The sequence below is a fragment of the Lissotriton vulgaris genome, chromosome 2_1, assembly GCF_964263255.1.
Source record: "Lissotriton vulgaris chromosome 2_1, aLisVul1.2, whole genome shotgun sequence".
NCBI classification, from domain to species: Eukaryota; Metazoa; Chordata; class Amphibia; order Caudata; family Salamandridae; genus Lissotriton; species Lissotriton vulgaris.
The window spans coordinates 632,653,308-632,676,437 of record NC_141687.1 but is presented as its reverse complement, the minus strand read 5'-3'; the positions used below and the strand labels follow the sequence as shown (position 1 = coordinate 632,676,437).

General features: G+C 46.7%; 1 protein-coding gene across 1 annotated transcript in view; it reads right to left on the bottom strand.

Annotated features, from left to right (window-relative positions):
- FUCA1 (alpha-L-fucosidase 1) overlaps positions 1-23,130 on the bottom strand; it is a 157,071-nt gene that overhangs the window by 110,678 nt on the left and 23,263 nt on the right. The window contains exons 2-3 of the mRNA XM_086955803.1: positions 2,257-2,391; positions 1,210-1,347 (exon numbers count right to left, since the gene is read on the bottom strand). Of these exons, the coding sequence (XP_086811929.1) occupies positions 1,210-1,347; positions 2,257-2,391 (273 nt within the window). The remainder of the gene's footprint in view (positions 1-1,209; positions 1,348-2,256; positions 2,392-23,130) is intronic.

Genomic DNA, 23,130 nt, shown 5'->3' with positions numbered 1-23,130 from the left:
CTGGAGACCTTGTTTGAGCAGAGACGGAGATGATGGGTGAGATTCTGATAGCCTGAAGATGATCTGAGAATCGTCCGCGTACATCATGAATGTCAGCCCAGATTTTTCGGCTACATCCGCCAGGGGTCTTAAGTAAAGATTAAAGAAAAGAGGGCTCAGTATTGATCCCTGTGGTACTCCATGAGGGGAATTGAAAGATTCAGAGCATGCCATAGATGAAGCTATCTGGAAGGTCCTTTGGTCCAGGAAGGATTGGATCCATTTCAAGGCATTACCTTGATCTCCATTATTTTCTAGCGTGGTGAGCAGCTTTTTATGTGACACAATATCAAAGGCTGCGCTTAAGTCCAGTAGAATAAGCGCAACCGTTTGACCGTCGTCAATAAGTTTCCGGATGGTTTCAGAGACTCCCAGCAGAGCGGTTTCTGTTGAGAAACCCACTCAGAAGCCCGATTGGGTTGGATGGAGAAGGGAATTTTCTTCTGCAAATATGGTAAGGGCAGAATGTACATGTCTCTCCAGACATTTAGAGAAAGCTGGGAGAAGAGAGATGGGTCTGTAGTTAGCTAATATATCGGGGTCTGTTGTTGGCTTCTTCAGGAGAGGGGTTACTATAGCATGTTTCCAGAGGCTGGGTACTTCAGCGAGCTCCAGAGAAGAATTTAAGGTATCAACAATAATTTCAAGAGAGGAAGAGTCTAGCTCTTTCATCATATTCATAGGAATAGGATCCTGCGGAGAGCCGGATTTGATAGTCTTCATAATGGATTGAAGGGTATCAATTGTTATCGGCGGCCAATGTTGTAAAGTTTGATTAACAGTGGGGGTGTTCTCCAGGTCTTGTTTTGTGGTAGGATCAACGTTGTTCCTGTCTATTCCAATGATTAATTTCTCTATTTTATCAAAAAAGAATTGGGCGAGGTCCTGACATTGCTTTTTATTCAATGGGCGGGCCGGGGCTATGGTTTGAGCTCCTGCTAGATCTTTCACCGTATTGAATAAAGTTTTAGGTTTATTCACAGCTTCCGTGATGGTATTAGAAACATACACGGCGCGTGATTCCTGGACCACACTCACTAGGAAGAAGGGTACTGGAGGAGGATTTCTTAGTTTTGAAACATCGAGCAGCTTCACAAGAGCATTTTTTAACCAAGTTTACAAATTAAATTTCCCTTCCTGCAGAAAAGCAGAAAGGTACCCAACTCTTACTTTGTAACAAGATCATACAGCTCCGGCATGGTCTTCGCATTGACAAAATCCTGTGTCTTGAAACCATTTTTTTTATCGCTTAGATAAAGTGGATGGAACCATTCCATGAGAGAATGGTAGAGTCCATAGCGTATCTTCCTAAAAGAAAAAAAAGAAAAAAAACACTTGATTCTCGATTTCATACACATCAATCAACATTTTTTAAACAAGTGTGAAAGCATTCAATTTCAAAAGTTTGCATTGCATTTTGTATCAACTGAACCGTAGGTGGCTCTACGGTTCTTCACTCATGCATCCGCCACCATGGCTCTAAACCCAAACTCCGCCATCTGAGATGCATGCCCACTGAGAAACTGATAACAAACATTCTCAACAAACCACCACAGGTACTCGCAATCATTCTGCTTTACAGGTGTTCATACCAAACATCGTCTAAACAGCCAACATCCAAAATGCACCCCAAAGACTCATCCAACTTCAATTTAACCATTCAACTTTAACCAAAGCTGAAAGACTACAACTACAGAAAGTATCAGGCAAGAGAACATATTTTAGCACGGTTTATAAATCATTTCCTAGGACAATGTTTAGAAGTTCGCCCTCTTGTGGGTGACTAGTTTTTTTTTGCTAGTGTTCAGTAAATGAACTCCCTGATGCAACTGCGATTGTTCATTTAATTAATGTCTGACCCTTATACACAACTTTCTCTTTTTTACATCAAAGAAAAGAAATAGACTGGCTTAAACCCTCGATGTTAAGTTGCCTTCAGTTCTTTAGGGATCGTCACATTCATTGTTCATCTTTCAAGTACCATGCCCAAAACGTAATACATTACTTTAAATGTGGAGTGCCACTGACTAATAATAAGTCGTACGATATCTTTCACAACCCTACTTTGGACAACTTCGTTTAAACATAAAAAGTAAGGAGCAGCACAACAGTGGGACCGCCTGATTGCCCCGATCCAACTAGGCATTAAAGTGACTACAGTATAAGCTAGATTTGTGTTGAAATCAAATCAAAGACGAAAGTGATAAATGCACAAACCTTTTCCGGATAGCCTTCGCCAGATCACACACTAAATCTCGATGGGGTCCAGTATCCACAGAGTTCCAATTCCAAGATACCGGGGACTCCCAGTTTGTAAAACCTTCGTGGTGCTTTGTTGTAAGTACGACATACCTATGAGAAACAAACAGGAAAGTTAACATGCCGCCCCTCTGCACTATAATGGAGAATACTGAAAGGTCTAGGGAAGACTCGCATGAAAGGGAAAGATGGTACTAAACCGAAATGTAAACAGTATTGCAGATACATGGCACAGCAATATCACATTGTAGCAAATTCCTCTAAAAACAAACATCTTAAATATTTTCAAAGAATGAAGAAACTTAAAATCAAAGCAGTGTATGGGACAAATGAAAGAACCATGTTAGGAGGTGAGAAAAATTTTTTTTTTTTTTAAAAACCAGAAACTGATGAAAAAAGCACTCGCTCTTTTCCTGGGCTGGCTTTATCGTGGGCCTGTTTTTACAAACTCTAGTGATTGTTGGAGTGCGTCACCACTATTCTAGTGCTAAAAGCACCTTGGTGTCAGGGTAAGTCAGAAAAGAACCCGCTTAGAAACAAAAAACAGAAAATGGTTCTCATGTTTTCGCCCCGCCAGCTCGCTCCCCACCCCCCTCAATCAAAGGTTCAAATTCTGTTGGCATGCGTCATTCCACCGCTTCCCTTGCCTCGTCCCTTCACAATTGAAAGGGGTCAGGGTGCAGGGCTCAGACTGGCAAGTGTCAGGGTGAGAGCCTCTAAATTAGCTGCGACAGTGGAAATAAAGCTCCATTTGATTACCATTCATGTGCCTCCATCCCTAGTCACCAGGGCAAGTCCCCAAAAAACAAGAGGGAGAGCTCGCCAAGTTAGGCAGGGTGGGTGTGACATCACATGGAGTGACAACACGGCGCATGACATCGCATGTGGCATCACAGGAAGTGGCATCACAAACCATGACCTCACATAAAGTGACATAAGATCTTAAGACCTTACATATGTTTAGCGAATATGTGACGTTACAACGCATGCCATTACATCGCATGTGGTTGCAGCGCAAAACTTTACCTCGACATTATGTCGGGGGAGCGCTGGAAGTTGGAATAGATTAGATTTCTATTCAACTCCAGTGTGTGCAACAGTAGGGAAGGAGTTGGAGTTAAATCCAACACCTTTGTCTCACTACTGCACACCTTTTGCGTTGCAATGGCATGCGATGTAATTGCATGCGTTGTAACAGTTGCGTTGAAAAGGTTGTTTCCCATGTTAAGCATGTCTGTCATGTTTACATTTGAGCACATTAAAATATTTAAATTAGATTTTGCATTGGGTTTGTTGCAAAATATTGACGCAACCCTGATGCAAAATCTGGGCCCAACATATACTTTTTTTTTTTTAAACCTGTAACAAAGAAATTGGCAACAAGGAGAATCATAGTAGTAAATCTGTTCTGCTAAATTGGTTACAAGGTCTGTTTTTTAAAATATCTTATAGGGTTAAGGCACCTGCTGCAGAGATCTTTGCGTGCTAGCAATGAGCCGGATTACGATGGCGGTTGGACAAGCGTCTAACTATCATCACAATGGGAATGAAACCGCCCAACATGTAGTCGGCAGTTCCACCTGCCAAAGCACGTTGCAACCGCCGTGTAGGCGGTCGAAAAAATACCTTTTTCCATTGCAGCTTGTGCTACGGCTCAGAGAAGGACCTCAGCACAAGCTGCAATGGAAAAAAGGCATTTTGGCAACATCCAAGCACCATGTGCCAAGCACCATCTGGTGCCTGGCACACAGTGAATGGATGTTTGGAGGTGCACAACGTGTGCCCCATAGTGCAGGGTCATGGAGGATGGGGGGCGTCAAATTCCCTTTCTTTCTGCCTTTAAATGGTGGTGGCGGGGCTGAGCTTACCGGCGACGGAGATGGCCGCCTAAGTTCAGAGCTCCGTGCTCCGACACAAGATCCTGCCTGAATCCTGCATTGACCAGAGGCATTCCCATGGCGAAAACTGCAGCCCTGTGATGCTGCTGGGCTCAGTTTTCAAGGGAGCTGACCAGCGCGAGTGAGGGTTCAGCGCTCACGGAGTTGCAGGTGTGACAGTGCGGCGCGACAACTAGGCTGTGGATCCCTGGATTCAAGTTGATGCCTGGCGGGCCGGTAGTGAGTGCAGGCCGGGAAACCTGGTGCAGTTCTGGACCTCCTTGTGATTGGCGCTTGCATAAGACGCGGCGGCGCCTTACCTCTTGAAGGCCGATCCTGGGGAGAGTGACAGCGCGCCCCCCCCGGCGGGAGACTGCAGTTGGTGCGAGGCGCGCACAGGAGGATTGCTGCTATGACCGGCTTGCCGTGGCGGTGCGCCCCGGAAACAAGCATCCTGGGACCGGTTTCGGGTTCATAACCCGCATCAGCCAGGTTATCTTGAATCCAGTGGCAAAGTGAGCAAGGGACTCACGTCTGAGCATACCCTGCCAACTTAGGGCGAACAAAGCGATACAAAAGTCGATGATGGACGGAGTGTTTGAGCAAATCAAACACTCACCCCCAGTGAACTGATCTGGGTTTAATCCATCACCATTCTTTAGCTCACTCTGCCACTGGATTCAAGATAGCCTGGCTGATGAAGATTATGAATCTGAAACCGGTCCCAGGAGGCTTGTTTCCGGTCCAGGGAAGATATGGCTTGGCAGTTCGGGCTGGACTGTTCCCATGAGGCACAGGGTCAGACTGATTTGCATATGGCTATGTCTGAACTGGGGTGGTGGAGTGAGCTAAAGAATGGTGATGGATTAAACCCTGATCAGTTTACTGGGGTTGAATGTTTGATTTGCTCAAGCATCAAGCACTACGTCCATCATCCCCTTTGGTATTGCTTTGTCCGCGGTTGAACGGCAGAACGGTGGCGGATGGGCGCAGGACCCACCAGATGGTGACCTTAAGACCATGCTGGCCTCAATGGAAAAAGGCCTGCAAGACTCCTTAACAGGTCTGGGCTCCAAGATGGACTCCCTTTCCTAACGAATGGATCGGATATCCGAGAGACTGGACAAACATGCTGAGCGTATTGATATGGCGGAGCGCCGCATCACTGAAGTGGAAGAGGCGCCCACCGAAATGGATACCGGCCGCATGTGCATGGATAAGGTGTTACAAGACACGACTGAAGACTTAGAAGCGAGGTCTCGAAGAAGCAACAAGCGAATTACCGGTCTCCCGGAATCGACATCTACCAGGATCATGGAGCAGTTATTCGAAAAATTGCTGGTATCGCTACTGGGCTCTGACACATTCTCGCCCATGTTCGTCTTCGAGATGGCACATCGCTCGCTGGGCCCACGCCCGGCACCCGGTGCCCCGCCGAGGCCTATCATAGCCAAGTTGTTGAATTATCGTGACAGAGATGTCACGCTGCGAGTCCCGAGGGAGAAGCATACTTTGCAATATGAAGGTTCTACACTTGCTTTATTCCCGGATTCACCATGAAGGTACAGGAGGCATGTCGCCAGTTCTTGCCGCTCAAGAAACAACTTAAAGACCGCAACATTGACTATTCAATGCTGTATCTGGCCCGCCTACGCGTCAACTACCAGGGCAAATCACATTTTTTTTACAGATCCTAAATTGTTGCAGAAAGGCATGAAGGAATGGAATAGGGGACAGAGACGCAGCCCGGATAAGGATGTCATACTTGGGGCGGACGGAGGCTCGTTGAAGGAGCAAGATTGATGGGAACCAGATCGACAGACAGATAAGACTTGGGACTATGAAGGCAATGTAGAATGCCACTACCATTTGAGGGATGATCCAATGTTAGGATGGTACTAGGGGGTGGCCTGATGATAGGGGGTGGGGGTGGTTTCAGATTTGCAGATACTTTGTCCTGACCCTGCCACCTACAGTTATTGGGCACTTTACAGTTTTGGTTGTTGGGCGGCTCTGGTTGCTTAGTTGATTTCACGGTGTTATTTTACATGGGACATATGTGCCTTTTGTTAATGTGCAATATAGGCATGTCTGAGTGCGGATGGCTGTCACCTATTATCCAGAAGGTAGGCAGTATACTGCTGGTAACCTCCGCCTGCGAGTGTAACACACACACACTTGGGGATTGTTCATGAAGCTTTCCGAGTGGAGGCGCAGGTGCTCCCTTACTCAAAGCTATGCGATGTATGTTTTGTTCTTTGTAGGGGTTTGTTTTTGTTTTTTGCATCAAGTCCTAGTTGGGGGATCTTGATGTGCGAGGAGGTGGAGGGTTTTTGAGCCTCAGACGTTGCAACAAACATGATGTTGGAATGATTCACCTGTTGCATTGTACCACGGCGATATATGTTACTGATGTATGGCGATGATGACTGACCCTGGCGTTCATGTAGTGGGGAACGGTCGTGATCTCCCAGCTGACACACTTAGAGCACTCACATGGAATGTTCTAGGGCTAAACGACAATAGAAAGGTTTGTAAAGTTCTCTCATATCTAACAAGACATAATGTAGATGTAGCACTTTTACAAGAAACACACCTCCCACTTAATTCCCCGATGATGCGGAGCAGAGGCCTGCTAGGTAACATTGACGCTGCTGGTTTCACCACAGACACGCGCTGTGTTATTACATGGGTCAATCCTAGGTCAGCACTCAACATCAGTCCGCTGTTTACTGATAGTGAAGGTAGATACGCTATTACTAGGTGCTGTGGGAAGGGCATGGAACTACTTATTGTTAATATATATGGGCCAAATTTTGATAACCCAGAATTGTTTTAATTAGTAGCGGATAAGGTGAGCAGTTATAGTGAGGGCCATAAACTGTGGGGGCGGCGACTTCAATCTATTTTGGTGCCATGCATTGGATAGGTCAGGGGAACCTGAGAGGAACAGGACTGCTGCAGCTAGAGAGATCGAGAGTGTGCAGATTAGATTTGATTTAATGGACATATGGTGTTGGAAATCCCCGCAGGTCGGTGGCTATACACACTATTCAGCTTATCATAACGTACACACCCGAATTGACTATTGGCTTGCAGCTAGGTGACTTTGTGCCAGGATCCACACATGTCAGGTACTACCAAGAAAACTTTCTGACCATTTACCGATTCTCCTGGTGATGGACGCTCCTAGCAGACATATACCCCCATTCACGTGGCGGTTCCCACCCTACTCCCTATTAGATGCAGTATTTAAGGAGGACCTAGCTGTGGCTAACAAGACCTTTTTTGAAAAGAATGTGGGCTCTGTGGATGATTATCAAGTCATCTGGGAGTCATTCAAAGTGTATATATAAGGGGGATTACTATTTTAAAGCACTCGTGGGTCTTCCGCTCCATACGTACACGTCTGACTGATTTAGAGGGGAAAATTAAGATTCTTAAACATCGGTTGCAGACAGACATAAATAGCTCAGATAAGGGTGAGCTTGCAGAGTTATTAGGTGAATACAACGCGGCAGCTGATGAGGAGATCAAGCACCTTGGTAAATATGCCACAGCTAGGGCGTAAGGCGAGAGTGAGCGACCTTGGTCGGTATTGACGCAACAACTCAAGAAACGCAGAGAAACGTTGCAGACAGTGCAGGTTAGGTCTGCTCAGGGAGAGCTTTTAACTGAAGTCTCGGATGTGGCTTATAGGTTCCGACAATATTATTCGGAGCTACATGCATCTAGGAACGCCGCGACTGAAGAAGAGATCATTGATTATTTGTCATATATATGACTCCGATGGCTCACTAATACACACAGGGAATTTCTCATGCGGCCCATAGAAAAGGATGAAATCCTTCTCGCTTTATCTAGCATGAGGGCGGGTAGCACGCCAGGATCGGATGGTCTCACGGTTGAATTCTACAGGGCTTGCTTAGATATATTAGTCCCACAACTGGCTATGCTCTTTGATGATATGTGTGTTACAGGCCTTTTACCGCCGTCCATGTCCGAGGCAGTAATTGTTGCTCTCCCCAAACCCGTAAAACCCTACGAAGACTGTGCTTCCTACCGCCCATTGTCCCTGCTGAATGTGGACATGAAGATTTTTGCTAAGATCCTTGCCAATAGGCTGGTTCCTCTGGTACAGATATTAGTAGCACCGGAACAAGCGGGGTTTGTACCGGGCAGAAATTTAACTTATAACTTACGCACGGAATTTGGCGCTTTGCAACACATCAAGCGGGAAACGCCAGCTGTGGTGGTTTTCTTAAATATAGAGAAGGCATTTGATTCTGTTGAGAGGCCCTTCATGAAGCATGCCTTGACTAGAATGGGAGTGAGTTCAGTTTTTTCACAACTATTTGGCACTCTTTACAGCAAAACCACTGCTCGCATAAAAATAGACAATATAGTGACTGACTCAATCCGCATAACTCGTGGGACGAGGCAGGGCTGTCCATTGTCCCCACTGCTTTATGCTTTGGTGGCAGAACCCTTGGCATGTGCGCTGAGGGAATACCATCAAAATCTAGGTTTAAGCTTCCCACGATGCAAAATGTTAGTCTCTTCGTACGCTGATGATACCCATCTATACGTCAGACACCCGGAATCTAATCTCTCAGCTGTGCATCAGGAAGTGGTGGGATAGGGTGGGCTTTCAGGATTACATGTTAATTGGGCAAAGTCTAACGTCTTCCCTCTCACGCCAATCACCACTCGTTTTGAGCTTGATTATCCTTTACAGTGGACCACGGAGGCGGTCAGATATTTAGGAATCAATATACACACGGACTCTGATACGGTCTCTAGGTGAAAAGACTGGAAGGCCTTTAGCAGGCTGGAAGATGATGTCGAGAAGTGGATTAAGCTACCACTATCCCTTCTTGGTAGAATATCCATCATGAAAATGGTGGTGCTCCCACGACTTCTGTTTTTATTTATTAATATTCCCATGGTGCTGCCGTGGGTTTTCTTTGACTGTCTCACCTCCCTGATCGTACGACTGGCGTGGGCGGGTAAGCAGCCGCGCATGAAGTGACAAATTTTAGTACTTACCTATTCTATGGGCAGACTCTGATCGCTGGATTTTAATTTATTTTATAGGGCTGCACAGGGTTCACATGCTTACTTTTGGATTCATGGCCCCCCGGATATACCAAATCTTCAAATAGAGTCGGAGGTGGCAGCTCCGCTTCCACTCCCAGCACTGCTATTTCAGGCTGCAGATCGTAGGACTTGCATATTAGATTCTGTAAATGCCACAACGAGTGCCTGGCACCATTTATTGCAATTGCAAGCTGGCGCAATACTATATTTTACAAAGCAGAAAGGGAGGTCTCCTCTAAAATCCAATCCGGGGACGAGGAGTGAAGGGAACAGAAGAAAACAAGGTAGTCCCTCTTGCTTACTCAAGAAAAGGGGATAGCACTTGCTTGTATAATGCCACTATAACTCACGAGATCTTAACAATTGAAGCCACTCATAACAGTTTATAACAAATTATAAAAATCAACAATTCAAATAAAATATCTTAGTAATTTATTAAAAGAATTCTTACAATGTCAAACATCAGATAACTGTGCCACAATACAATATTAAAAAAGAGTGTCAGCATCATGCGAAAATGATGTACATCTCTCAGGTATACACAATACAAAATTTAAAAACAGCGATTTTAAAAAAACAAGTTGTCGACGCAGCGTTTCGGTTCTTAAGTTGACACCTTCATCAGGACAGGGTTCTATGCAATAGAGAAACAACGAATTAACACCACATATTTATTTTACTATTCACAAACTTAGTACATCAACCAACCCATTGCTATTTTTTGCAGCTTATCTAGTTCTTAACAAACATCATCTGTTATTATAGCAAAGGGGCAATTTTCTCACAACTATATTTCATTTCTAATTAGCGGTAGTTTTTCTTGGGACATATTTAGGACAACAATTACAAAACAATGTGGCACAAACAACCGTGGCTAATAGATCTCATGAGCTACATGGAAAGCTCTCATGGTGGGTGCTCCATGATACATTAGGTATCTAATAGCAATGCAGGAGTGGAAGTAATTTAAGGCTATTCTGGCTGCCGAGATGATTATGCAGCTTGGGGTATTCTGTGAACTTACTTTTTATTTAAAAAAACGGACTCGTGTTGTCTTCCTCTAGTTCAATTTGAAGAAGACAATTCTTAGTTCATAGCGGATCACATGAAGTTCAAATGAATTATGACAATTGTAAAGGGGTCTCCTTATATCTGAAAACACATAAGACCTTCCATTAGAAAAATAGGTGCACATTTAAGTTTGATGCCAATATGTGTGCATGCCCCATTTTGTAAGAAAATTACCTTGATAATTTAAAGGAGTTTTCATTCAATGGAGGAAAAAGGAGCCACCGGTATATAGGACAGTTTTTTTCAAAGGCTTCCTTTGGGGAATTAAAGAAACAGGGAATTCGAATTAGGTCCCTAGGTAATATGATTCTACAAAGATTTACTAATTCCACAATCATTGTTCCAACCAATTATAAAACTCACCCCTTTCAATGAGGTACCAACGAGAAATGAAGCACGTGACTGGATGACGTCAGGCTATTTTCGTTTTGGAGGGTTTAATTCCTTATCAGTATTCTTGGGGTTTTTTTTCGCATTCACCACCCTGAAAACATATGCAATAGTGAAGCGTTTATCAATCAGCCGCCACACTCGAGTATGTGAATCATTAACAGAATATATGGTCGACTGTCTAAATCTATGGTCGGTTACTTTAAAGAACCCCGATATTTTTGATTGTAGGACCGGCATTTTTGGAACATTAATTTTATTCGGTATAGAGAATGACAAACCGACCATAGATTTAGACAGTCGACCATATATTCTGTTAATGATTCACATACTCGAGTGTGGCGGCTGATTGATAAACGCTTCACTATTGCATATGTTTTCAGGGTGGTGAATGCGAAAAAACCCCCCAAGAATACTGATAAGGAATTAAACCCTCCAAAACGAAAATAGCCTGACGCTTCATTTCTCGTTGGTACCTCATTGAAAGGGGTGAGTTTTATAATTGGTTGGAACAATGATTGTGGAATTAGTAAATCTTTGTAGAATCATATTACCTAGGGACCTAATTCGAATTCCCTGTTTCTTTAATTCCCCAAAGGAAGCCTTTGAAAAAAACTGTCCTATATACCGGTGGCTCCTTTTTCCTCCATTGAATGAAAACTCCTTTAAATTATCAAGGTAATTTTCTTACAAAATGGGGCATGCACACATATTGGCATCAAACTTAAATGTGCACCTATTTTTCTAATGGAAGGTCTTATGTGTTTTCAGATATAAGGAGACCCCTTTACAATTGTCATAATTCATTTGAACTTCATGTGATCCGCTATGAACTAAGAATTGTCTTCTTCAAATTGAACTAGAGGAAGACAACACAAGTCCGTTTTTTTTAATAAAAAGTAAGTTCACAGAATACCCCAAGCTGCATAATCATCTCGGCAGCCAGAATAGCCTTAAATTACTTCCACTCCTGCATTGCTATTAGATACCTAATGTATCATGGAGCACCCACCATGAGAGCTTTCCATGTAGCTCATGAGATCTATTAGCCACGGTTGTTTGTGCCACATTGTTTTGTAATTGTTGTCCTAAATATGTCCCAAGAAAAACTACCGCTAATTAGAAATGAAATATAGTTGTGAGAAAATTGCCCCTTTGCTATAATAACAGATGATGTTTGTTAAGAACTAGATAAGCTGCAAAAAATAGCAATGGGTTGGTTGATGTACTAAGTTTGTGAATAGTAAAAGAAATATGTGGTGTTAATTCGTTGTTTCTCTATTGCATAGAACCCTGTCCTGATGAAGGTGTCAACTTAAGAACCGAAACGCTGCGTCGACAACTTGTTTTTTTAAAATCGCTGTTTTTAAATTTTGTATTGTGTATACCTGAGAGATGTACATCATTTTCGCATGATGCTGACACTCTTTTTTAATATTGTATTGTGGCACAGTTATCTGATGTTTGACATTGTAAAAATTCTTTTAATAAATTACTAAGATATTTTATTTGAATATTTGATTTTTATAATTTGTTATAAACTGTTATGAGTGGCTTCAATTGTTAAGATCTCGTGAGTTATAGTGGCATTATACAAGCAAGTGCTATCCCCTTTTCTTGAGTAAGCAAGAGGGACTACCTTGTTTTCTTCTGTTCGCAATACTATATTTCCCATCAGCTTTGCTGCATTGGTATATATGGTTACCCCCCTGCAAATAGAAAGGGGTCACGCAGGCGCTCAAAGCAATGGGTATACGCAAGGTGGAGTTATTTGACAACGGTGTTGCAATAGTGATAAACTGGAGCTAACCACGATGACGAGATTTCAATTTCACAGAGCGCGACATGCTTCGAGAGAATTATTGGGGGATGACTACTAGAACCACCTTCACTCTCTGCCTTGACACTCACTAAACGTGCAAAATCTCCGAAGCGTATAGTAGCCATCATTTAGAATTCATCCATGTCCTATAGGGCTAATCAGTACACCAAAGCACACTTGGAATGGCAGAGAGACCTGAGCATAGAAATAGCAGATAGTATGTTGTACTATTGCTGCTCCAGCACAAAGCGGATCTCACTTAATGGTTGTCACCGCCTGGTACACATTAAATATCTGAATAGGGTATACTACACACTGGAGAGGCTGCATAGGTACGGTGTTCGGGAGAATGTAAATTGTGATCGTTGTAGGGCAGATTTCATCCATCTGGCTTTTACGTGTCCAGGAGTTGCTGCCTTCTGGATACTGGTGTTTAAAGAATTTGGACAGATCACAAAATTGGCCCTTAATCCTGACCCGGCACTGGCATTGTTGGGTTACTCCAAGTTAATTCCAGAGGGGGTCTGCAGGCTCATAGACATGGGAATGTTTATGATCAAGCGTAGGGTCGCACTTAACTGGTTTTGTGGCCCTCCCCCTACACTCGCACAATGGGAGTGTGACAGGACATACTGCTCCACACAGACAGATATTCAGCAAGCTTCTCCCTCCATGCAATAGGCCTAAAAAACTTTTGGGAATTGTACAACATTTACCAAAGTACAGCTGCCAGCGGCGCTAATGGGTCAACCTCACAGACAGGATGTTTGATTATACCGGACTGGGGTTTTCCTTTACTTACCTGTAGAATGGGACGCACTTGGCTTGCTGTGGATACACGCCATAATGTGCTGGGGCATCATACATCCTTCTAAGATGGTCACAGTAACAGATGGGAACTATAGGCTTGTCGCTGGACTATGATTTATTTGTAACAGCATCATTTGCTACCGTTGGTCATATGCTGAATACAGGTGAGACGTATACCGTAATGCTGCATTTAGGAGTATCATGGTTGTATGTTTTTTGATGTTCTTTTTGAAACTCAATAAAATAAAATATATATTTTTTAAATGGTGGTCAGACCACCGTGTAAAGGCAATGGGATAGGGACATCGTAATCCCTATGGCGGTGCCTTCGCAGGCACAACCCCCATTGTAGGGATTACGTTTCAACTGACTCCCCTAGGGGCTCAAGGAGTCTGTCTGAGGAGTTAGTCGGTCCCTCCTACTACTGCTCTCTGATCGAACGCATCATAATGTGGCGGTCGGACCGTTATCCTGGCTGTCAGGCAAACCGCCACCACAGCCTGTCAGTGGTGTTACACCCAACATCCTAATCGGGCCCTAAATCTCAGGGAATAATAATAATGGTAAGATAACTCTGGAGGATAACTTATTTGCTGGAGAGATCTGCGTTTTGCCTAGTCCTGGTTTTGAATCAAAGTAGCATAGAGGGTTAATATGTCTCCTGCAAAGTATTGTGATTTGATTCTTTTCCTTACTGTATATTAATCTTTTCCTTACTGTATATTGTTCTCTCTTCACTGCCTTAGTTTACTGTGTTGTCCCTGACCCCCCTTTTTGCCGCCAAACACCCCTGCTCTGCCCCCATTCCCGCTGCTGCTTCCCTGCGGCCTGCCCCCTAGCTTGCCCATAGGCCGCCCCGCTCCCGCCTCCCAGCTGCTCCTCCCTCCTTTCCCGCCTTAAATGGCGGCCGCCCGTCTGAGTCTGGACCGCGCCCAGCGCCAGAACCCCTGGGCCCCGAAGCCGCCACACACCAGACCCCACTATGACTCCAGCATCCTCCGCTGAACCCAACCCCGGACGAGACCACTCCTGCTACCGGGTCACCCCGAAGCACACCTAAGGGCCCTTACCTGCCGGAACTGCAGCTTCACCAGCATCCGGCCCGCCAAACCAACAACCAGAGAACCCAACCACCTCCGTTGCATCCTGCTCAACACCCGCTCCGCTCGCAAGCACGCCATCGAACTCTGGGACCTCCTAGACTCAACCACCTCAGACGTTGCCTTACTGACGGAGACCTGGCTGAATGCCACCTCGGCACTCGACATCGCCATAGCCATACCAGAGGGCTACAAGATCTCCCGCAGAGACCGCACCAACGGAGTGGGAGGGGGAATTGCCATCATCCACAAGGACACCCTCAGCGTCTCGACCAACACCGACGACACCCTCACCCCGGCCGAGCACATGCACTTCCAGATCCACACCGACCCAAACTCCACCCTCAGAGGAATACTCGTCTACAGACCACCCTGACCCTGACCACAGTTCAGCGACACCATCGCCGAACTCATCAGCACCCACGCCCTCGCCTCCACGGACTACATCCTCCTTGGGGACCTTAACTTCCACCTCGAGAACAATAACGACGTCCACTCCACCACCCTGATGGACAGCCTCGCCAACCTCCGACTCAAACAGCTCGTGATGACACCCACCCATGCCGCTGGCCACACACTCCGCTAGTCCTCACGTCTCCTTCAACCACACCACCGAACCCCACTGGACAGACCACAAAGCGTCCACTTCACCTTCAGGAAACCCACCACACACCACCACGCCCAACAGTTGCCACGCCGCCGCAGGAGCAAGATCACCAAGGACCAACTGACCACCACCCTCGCCCTGGAACCACCCGAAGACCCCACCGACCCCGACACCACCGCCATCAACCTCAAACAGTGGATCAACGACTGCGCTGACACCCTAGCCCCCCTCCGCAACCAATAACACTAACAAGAAAGCCGCATGGTTCACCGAAGACCTCCGGACCTCCAAGCGCACCTGTCGGAAGCTGGAGAAGAACTGGCTCCGCAACAGAACACCAGACAGCTACACCGCCCACAAGGACGCCACCCGCAGACACCACCAAGTCATCAGGACCGCCAAGAGGACCGCCTTCAAGGACCGCCTAGACAACAACGCACACAACAGCAAAGAGCTCTTCAACATTGTGAAAGAACTCTCCAACCCCAGCTCCAACACCAACGACATACCTCCATCACAAGACCTGTGCGACTCACTGGCCACCTTCTTTCACCGCAAGATCACCGACATCCACGACAACTTCAACACTGATACCCCCTCCTCTGCCGCCGGGACCACCACCCCTGCGACCCCCACTCTCATCAGTCGTCTGACTGCCTGGTTCAATGTCAGAAACGAAGACACCATCAAGACCATGAACTCCATCCACTCCGGATCCCCATCTGACCCATGCCCTCACCACGTTTTCAATAAAGCCAGCACAGCCATTGCAACCCATCTCCGGAAAACAATCAACACCTCCTTCGAGGCAGCAACCTTTCAGAAGAACTGGAATCACGCCGAGATCAACGCCCTACTGAAGAAACCCAAGGCAGACCCCAAAGACCTCAAGAACTTCTGGCCCATCTCCTTGCTCCCCTTCCCGGCGAAAGTCACGGAGAAGATCGTCAACAGACAGCTGACCCGCTACCTCGAAGACAACAACATCCTGGACCCATCCCAATCCGGCTTCCGCAGCAACCACAACACCGAGACCGCCCTCATCGCCGCCACCAATGACATCAGGATCCTCATGGACAAAGGAGAAACAGCCGCCCTCCTCCTCCTGGACCTATCAGCAGCCTGCGACACGGTCTGCCACTGCACCCTAACAGCACGCCTCCTTAACGCCGGAATCCAAGAGAAGGCCCTGGCCTGGACCACATCCTTCCTCTCCGGCAGAACCCAGAGCGTCCGCCTCCCACCCTTCCGCTCCGAGACCACCAAGATATTCTGCGGCGTTCCACAGGGATCCTCCCTCAGCCTGACGCTGTTCAATATCTACATGGCTCCACTCGCCCACGTCGCACGACAACACAGCCTCAACATCATCTCCTACGCCGACGACACCCAGCTGATCATATCCTCACCGAAAACCCCCCCACACCGCCAAAACCAACCTCCACAGAGGAATGAAGGCCGTCGCTGAATGGATGAAGGACAGTAGGCTGAAGCTGAATTCAGACAAGACAGAGTCCTCATCCTCGACCCCACCCCATCAGCCTGGGACGACTCCTGGTGGCCTACATCGCTAGGAACTGCCCCAGAACCCACTGACCACGCGCGCAACCTGGGGGTCCTCCTCGACTCCACCCTCTCCATGACCAAGCAAGTCAACGCCGTCTCTGCATCCTGCTGCCACACCCTGCGAATGCTCCGCAGGATCTTCAAATGGATCCCTTCCGACACAAGGAAAACCGTCACCCAGGCCCTCGTCACCAGCAGACAGGAACGCCCTCCACGCAGGAACAACAACCAAGCTCCTGAGACGGCTGCAACGCATCCAGAACGCCTCGGCACAACTGATCCTCGACGCCCTCCAATGCAGCCACATCGCACCCCACCTAAGAGGTCTACACTGGCTCCCCGTCGACAAGAGGATCACCTTCAAACTCCTCATCCACGCACACAAAGCCATACACAACGTCGGACCGGCATACCTCAACGACCGACTCAGCTTCTACAACCCCACCCGCAGATCTGCCAACCTAGTCCTCGCCACTGTGCCACGCATCCGGAAAACCACAGCCGGCGGCAGATCCTTCTCCTACCTCGCCGCCAAAACCTGTGACACGCTCCCCACCGACCTATGGCAGACAAAGGACCTGCTGGTCTTCAGAAGACTCCTCAAGACCTGGCTCTTCGATCAGTAGCAGCCCCCCCCTAGCGCTTTGAGACCCTCACAGGTATGTAGTGCGTTTTACAAATATAATGATTGATTGATTGATTATGTAACATGCAGATGGCCAATTTTTGTTTTATGTAAACGAGTAAGTGGTTACTGCTTTTAAAATAGAGATCCTTTTGTTACTTACAGTTAATAAATTGTAATCCTTCTAATATATCACAGTGAGGTATGAAGGACAAGGGGCTCCTACACCTTGTAACCTTCACTGTCTTAAGTAACACATCCTTTATATTGATGCACACAGATATGATTTATTGTCAATGTATAATCTGCAAGTGTGATGTTAAGCTCTCTGGCACCCTGCATTGGGATGAGTAGGGACAGCTTTATAACACATGTACACAAATAACAATTTAAATACCACTGATTTATTTCTTTCATAGCGCTTTATCACTACTGTAGCTCTAAAGCGCTATAAAAGAAATAAAACAAAATAGTGGTATTCAAATGGTTATTTGTATAAATACTGGGGCGACCAACACATCTGACATTCTTACAGTGTACCCATATCTATAATATTTATGGACTGAACAAAGTCAAAAGCATGTCTATCATAAGTACCTGTGAAGTGATCAGATGCGAGCCTTGGTTTCACCTCCATTGCTTCTAGGTGTGAGGCTCCAGAAAGCTCCCAGCCACGATACTAAAAAAAAAAAAAAAAAAAAAAAAAAAAGAGACCGAAGTGCCCCTTAACTTTGACTTTTGTGACAGGCAAAGCTGGAATCTATTATCCCTTTCCCCGCCTGCATGTTGCTGCTCGGAGCAAAAGCAGACAACGCGCAGGCACTGCTGATGCTGGAAGTGTCCTGGTGTCAAAAAATTACACAGGGACGAGTTCCGCATATTGGAAGAAGTAGGAAAGGAACATAGCACTCCACTGAATGTGGCCAGCTTTGCAGCAGGGTAGACGCCATCCACTCTCTGAAAACAGTGCGTAGAAGTCGTCTGCGTCTACCTTCGACTCGAGCCCTGCTTGTCACCCAATTTTCTTTTTAGCTGGCGAACCGGTTGTATTTATGGCACCTATGTGTATTTGTTTACTTCTAACGCACACTGTGAGCCAAGGTCATGCAAGTAGGGAATCTACTAGGCCGCAAGAGATTTTCTAAAAATATAATGTTGTGCGCTGCGTGCTTGCCCTTCCCTCATAACGCCCCAACACCGAGCCCTAATCGGTCACATCACACTGCGATTTAACTAAACTAAACTAAATATAACTAATCAAATTGTGTCATGTCTTCCACCATCTGACCCTCTACGCACCAGAGCCTTCCCTCTGTGTGCTGTGTATGCTGACATACAGAAAGGGGAAACTGGGGATTGCAGCTGCCAGCAGTAACAAGCATTTGCAATGCAATAGGTCTCGCATTAGGAAAGTTTGAGCTATTGGTCTTGTAAATGACACATTTTTTATTCATGTGTTGGTTTTGAAAATAGCAAAAATAATAGCTTTGTCATTTACAATGTCAATACTTTTATCTTTTGCAAATGTGACACCTATAGCATTTGTAATGCAACATGTTTTGTATTTACGTGACTTAGATGTGTGGATATTACAAATAACAATCGCTTTTAATTTTTTTAAATAATTAATACTTAAATAAAAGTTATTGTAATTTATAATGGCAATAGCTTAAACTTTTGTAAATAACTTTTGTGAAGATTATGTTCAGTGTATTTTATTGTGACGAAAATCGAAGAACAGAAGTGAAATATTAACATCTTTTTGTGACATTTGTAATAAAGCTTGAAACATTGAGAGAAAATATTAGAACCAGTTGTTGTTGAATGGTTGCACAGATTAATACTGTGGTGGCGCGAAGTGATGTTGTGGTGGCGAAGAGTGATGCTGTGGTAGCGCATAGTGATGCTGTGGTAGCGCATAGTGATGCTGTGGTAGCGCATAGTGATGCTGTGGTAGCGCATAGTGATGCTGTGGTAGCGCATAGTGATGCTGTGGTAGCGCATAGTGATGCTGTGGTGCCCCCGAGTGATGCTGTGGTGGTGCGATAGATAGCGTGAGGGCGATAGATAGATAGATAGATAGATAGATAGATAGATAGATAGATAGATAGATAGCGTGAGGGCGATAGATAGATGTGTGGGGTGATGTGTGCTTGTGACTGTGTGCTTGTGACTGTGTGCTTGTGTCTGTGTGCTTGTGTCTGTGTGCTTGCGTCTGTGTGCTTGCGTCTGTGTGCTTGCGTCTGTGTGGTTGCGTCTGTGTGGTTGCGTCTGTGTGGTTGCGTCTGTGTGGTTGCGTCTGTGTGGTTGCGTCTGTGTGGTTGCGTCTGTGTGGTTGCGTCTGTGTGGTTGCGTCTGTGTGGTTGCGTGTGTGGTTGCGTGTGTGGTTGCGTGTGTGGTTGCGTGTGTGGTTGCGTGTGTGGTTGCGTGTGTGGTTGCGTCTGTGTGGTTGCGTCTGTGTGGTTGCGTCTGTGTGGTTGCGTCTGTGTGGTTGCGTCTGTGTGGTTGCGTCTGTGTGGTTGCGTCTGTGTGGTTGCGTCTGTGTGGTTGTATGTGTGTGTGCATGGTTGTATGTATGTGTGTGTGCGGTTACAGAAAGATGTATGTGGAAGAGAGCAGCAGATCAGCACAGCAGAAGAGAACAGGGAGTTAAAGAAGGAGGCAGGTGGAAGAGAGCAGCAGATAAGCACAGGAGAGGAGAACAGGGAGTTAGGGAAGGAGGCGGTGGAAGGGAACAGCAGATCAGCAGGGGAGAAGAGAACAGGGAGTTGGAGAAAGGCCGGGGTGGAAGAGAGCAGCAGATCAGCACAGGAGAAGAGAAGATAACAGGGGAGCTAAAGAAGGTGGTGGTGTGGAAGAGAGCAGCAGATCAGCACGGGAGAAAAGAACAGGGAGTTAAAGAAGGAGGCGGGTGGCAGAGAGCAGCAGATCAGCACAGGAGAAGAGAACAGGGAGTTAAAGAAGGAGGCGGGTGGAAGAGAACAGCAGATCAGCACAGGAGAAGAGAAGAGAACAGGGAGCTAGAGAGGGAGGCTGTGGAAGAGAGCAGCAGATCAGTACAGGAGAATAGAAGAGAACAGGGAATTCGAGAAGGAGGTGGGTGGAAGAGACCAGCAGATCAGCACAGCAAAAGAGAACAGGGAGTTAAAGAAGGAGGTGGGTGGAAGAGAGCAGCAGATCAGCGCAGGAGAAGAGAAGAGAACAGGGGAGCTAAAGAAGGTGGTGGTGTGGAAGAGAGCAGCAGATCAGCGCAGGAGAAGAGAACAGGGAGTTAAAGCAGGAAGCTGGTGGAAGAGAGCAGCAGATCAGCACAGGAGAAGAGAACAGGGGGTTAAAGAAGGAGGGGGGTGGAAGAGAGCAGCAGATCAGCACAGGAGAAGAGAACAGGGAGTTAAAGAAGGAGGTGGGGTGGAAGAGAGCAGCAGATCAGCACAGCAAAAGAGAACAGGGAGTTAAAGAAGAAGGTGGGTGGAAGAGAGCAGCAGATCAGCACAGTAAAAGAGAAGAGAACAGGGAGTTTAAGAAGGAGGCACGGTGGAAGAGAGCAGCAGATCAGCACAAGAGAAGAGAAGAGAACAGGGATTAAGAGAAGAAGGTGGGTGGAAGAGAGGAACAGATCAGCATAGGAGAAGAGAACAGGGAGTTAAAGAAGGAGGTGGGGTGGAAGAGAGCAGCAGATCAGCACAGGAGAAGAGAATAGAACAGGAAGTTAGATAAGGAGGTGAGGTGGAAGAGAGCAGCAGATCTGCAGAAGTTAACAGGGATTTAAAGAAGGCGGTGGGGTTGAAGAGAGCAGCAGAACAGCACGGGAAAAGAGAAAAGGGAGGTAGAGAAGGAGGCGGCAGATCAGCTCTGGAGAAGAGAAGTGAACAGGGAGTTAAAGAAAGAGGCGGGTGGAAGAGAGCAGCAGATCAGCACAGGAGAAGAGAACAGGTAGTTAGAGAAAGAGGCGAGTGGAAGATAATAGCAGATTAGCGCAGGAGAAGAAAACAGGGAGTTGAAGGAAGCGGGTGGAAGAGAGCAGAAGATTAGGACAGGAGAAGAGAACAGGGAGTTAAAGAAGGAGGCGGGTGGAAGAGAGCAGCAGATGAGCACAGGAGAAGAGAACAGGGAGTTTGAGAAGGAGGCACGGTGGAAAAGTGCAGCAGTTCAGCACAGGAGAAAAGAACAGGGAGTTAGAGAAGGAGGCGGGGTGAAAGAGAACAGCAGATCAGCACAGGAGAAGAGAAGAGACCAGGGAGTTAAAGAAGGAAGCGGCGTAGAAGAGAGCAGCAGATCAGCACAGCAAAAGAGAACAGTGAGTTAAAGAAGGAAGTGAGGTGGAAGAGAGCAGCAGATCAGCACAGGAGAAGAGTAGCAAACAGGGAGTTAAAGAAGGAGTTGGGGTGTATGAGAGCAGCAGATCAGCACAGGAGAAGATAACAGGGAGTTAAAGAAGGAGGCGGTTGGAAGAGAACAGCAGTTCAGCACAGAGGAAGAGTAGCAAACAGGGAGTTAAAGAAGGAGTTGGGGTGGATGAGAGCAGCAGATCAGCACAGGAGAAGATAGCAGGGAGTTAAAGAAGGAGGCGGGTGGAAGAGAACAGCAGTTCAGCACAGGAGAAGAGAAGAGACCAGGGAGTTAAAGAAGGAAGCGGCGTGGAAGAGAGCAGCAGATCAGCACAGCAAAAGAGAACAGTGAGTTAAAGAAGGAAGTGAGGTGGAAGAGAGCAGCAGATCAGCACAGGAGAAGAGTAGCAAACAGGGAGTTAAAGAAGGAGTTGGGGTGTATGAGAGCAGCAGATCAGCACAGGAGAAGATAACAGGGAGTTAAAGAAGGAGGCGGTTGGAAGAGAACAGCAGTTCAGCACATGAGAAGAGAAGAGACCAGGGAGTTAAAGAAGGAAGCGGCGTGGAAGAGAGCAGCAGATCAGCACAGCAAAAGAGAACAGTGAGTTAAAGAAGGAAGTGAGGTGGAAGAGAGCAGCAGATCAGCACAGCAAAAGAGAACAGTGAGTTAAAGAAGGAAATGAGGTGGAAGAGAGCAGCAGATCAGCACAGCAAAAGAGAACAGTGAGTTAAAGAAGGAGTTGGGGTGTATGAGAGCAGCAGATCAGCACAGGAGAAGATAACAGGGAGTTAAAGAAGGAGGCGGGTGGAAGAAAACAGCAGTTCAGCACAGGAGAAGAGTAGCAAACAGGGAGTTAAAGAAGGGGGCGGCGTGGAAGAGAGCAGCAGATCAGCACAGCAAAAGAGAACAGGGAGTTAGAGAAGGAGGTGGGTGGAAGGGAGGGAGGGCGATAGATAGATAGAAGGAGGGCGATAGATAGAGGGAGGGCGATAGATAGAGTGAGGGAGGACGGTAGAGTGAGTGAGGGCGGGAGAGTGAGTGAGGGCGGGAGAGTGGTAGAGTGAGGGCGGGAGAGTGGTAGAGTGAGGGCGGGAGAGTGGTAGAGTGAGGGCGGGAGAGTGGTAGAGTGAGGGCGGGAGAGTGGTAAAGTGAGGGCAGTAGAGTGAGGGCGGTAGAGTGGTAGAGTGAGGGCGGTAGAGTGAGGGCGGTAGAGTGAGGGCGGTAGAGTGGTGAGGGTGTGTGAGAGGGTGAGGGTGTCCGGATTCATGATTAATTGTATTCGTGAAATCTTTTAAAAATAATCGCCGCTTTTTAATCTGACTTGTACCCCCAATTACCTGCACTTTAAAATCATTACTGGGCACCCGCCGCTTGAGCGGGAACACTCACTCCCTTCACACGGCCGCTCCATCTTGGCTGAGTGAGGCAGGCCTTTCCATCAGTGGCCGCCATAGGTGGGAAGGCGCTCTAGTGGTTGGGACGGGTTTTCACCCTCGATAAATAGAACTGGAAACACTGGTGCGCAGCGACGGCGC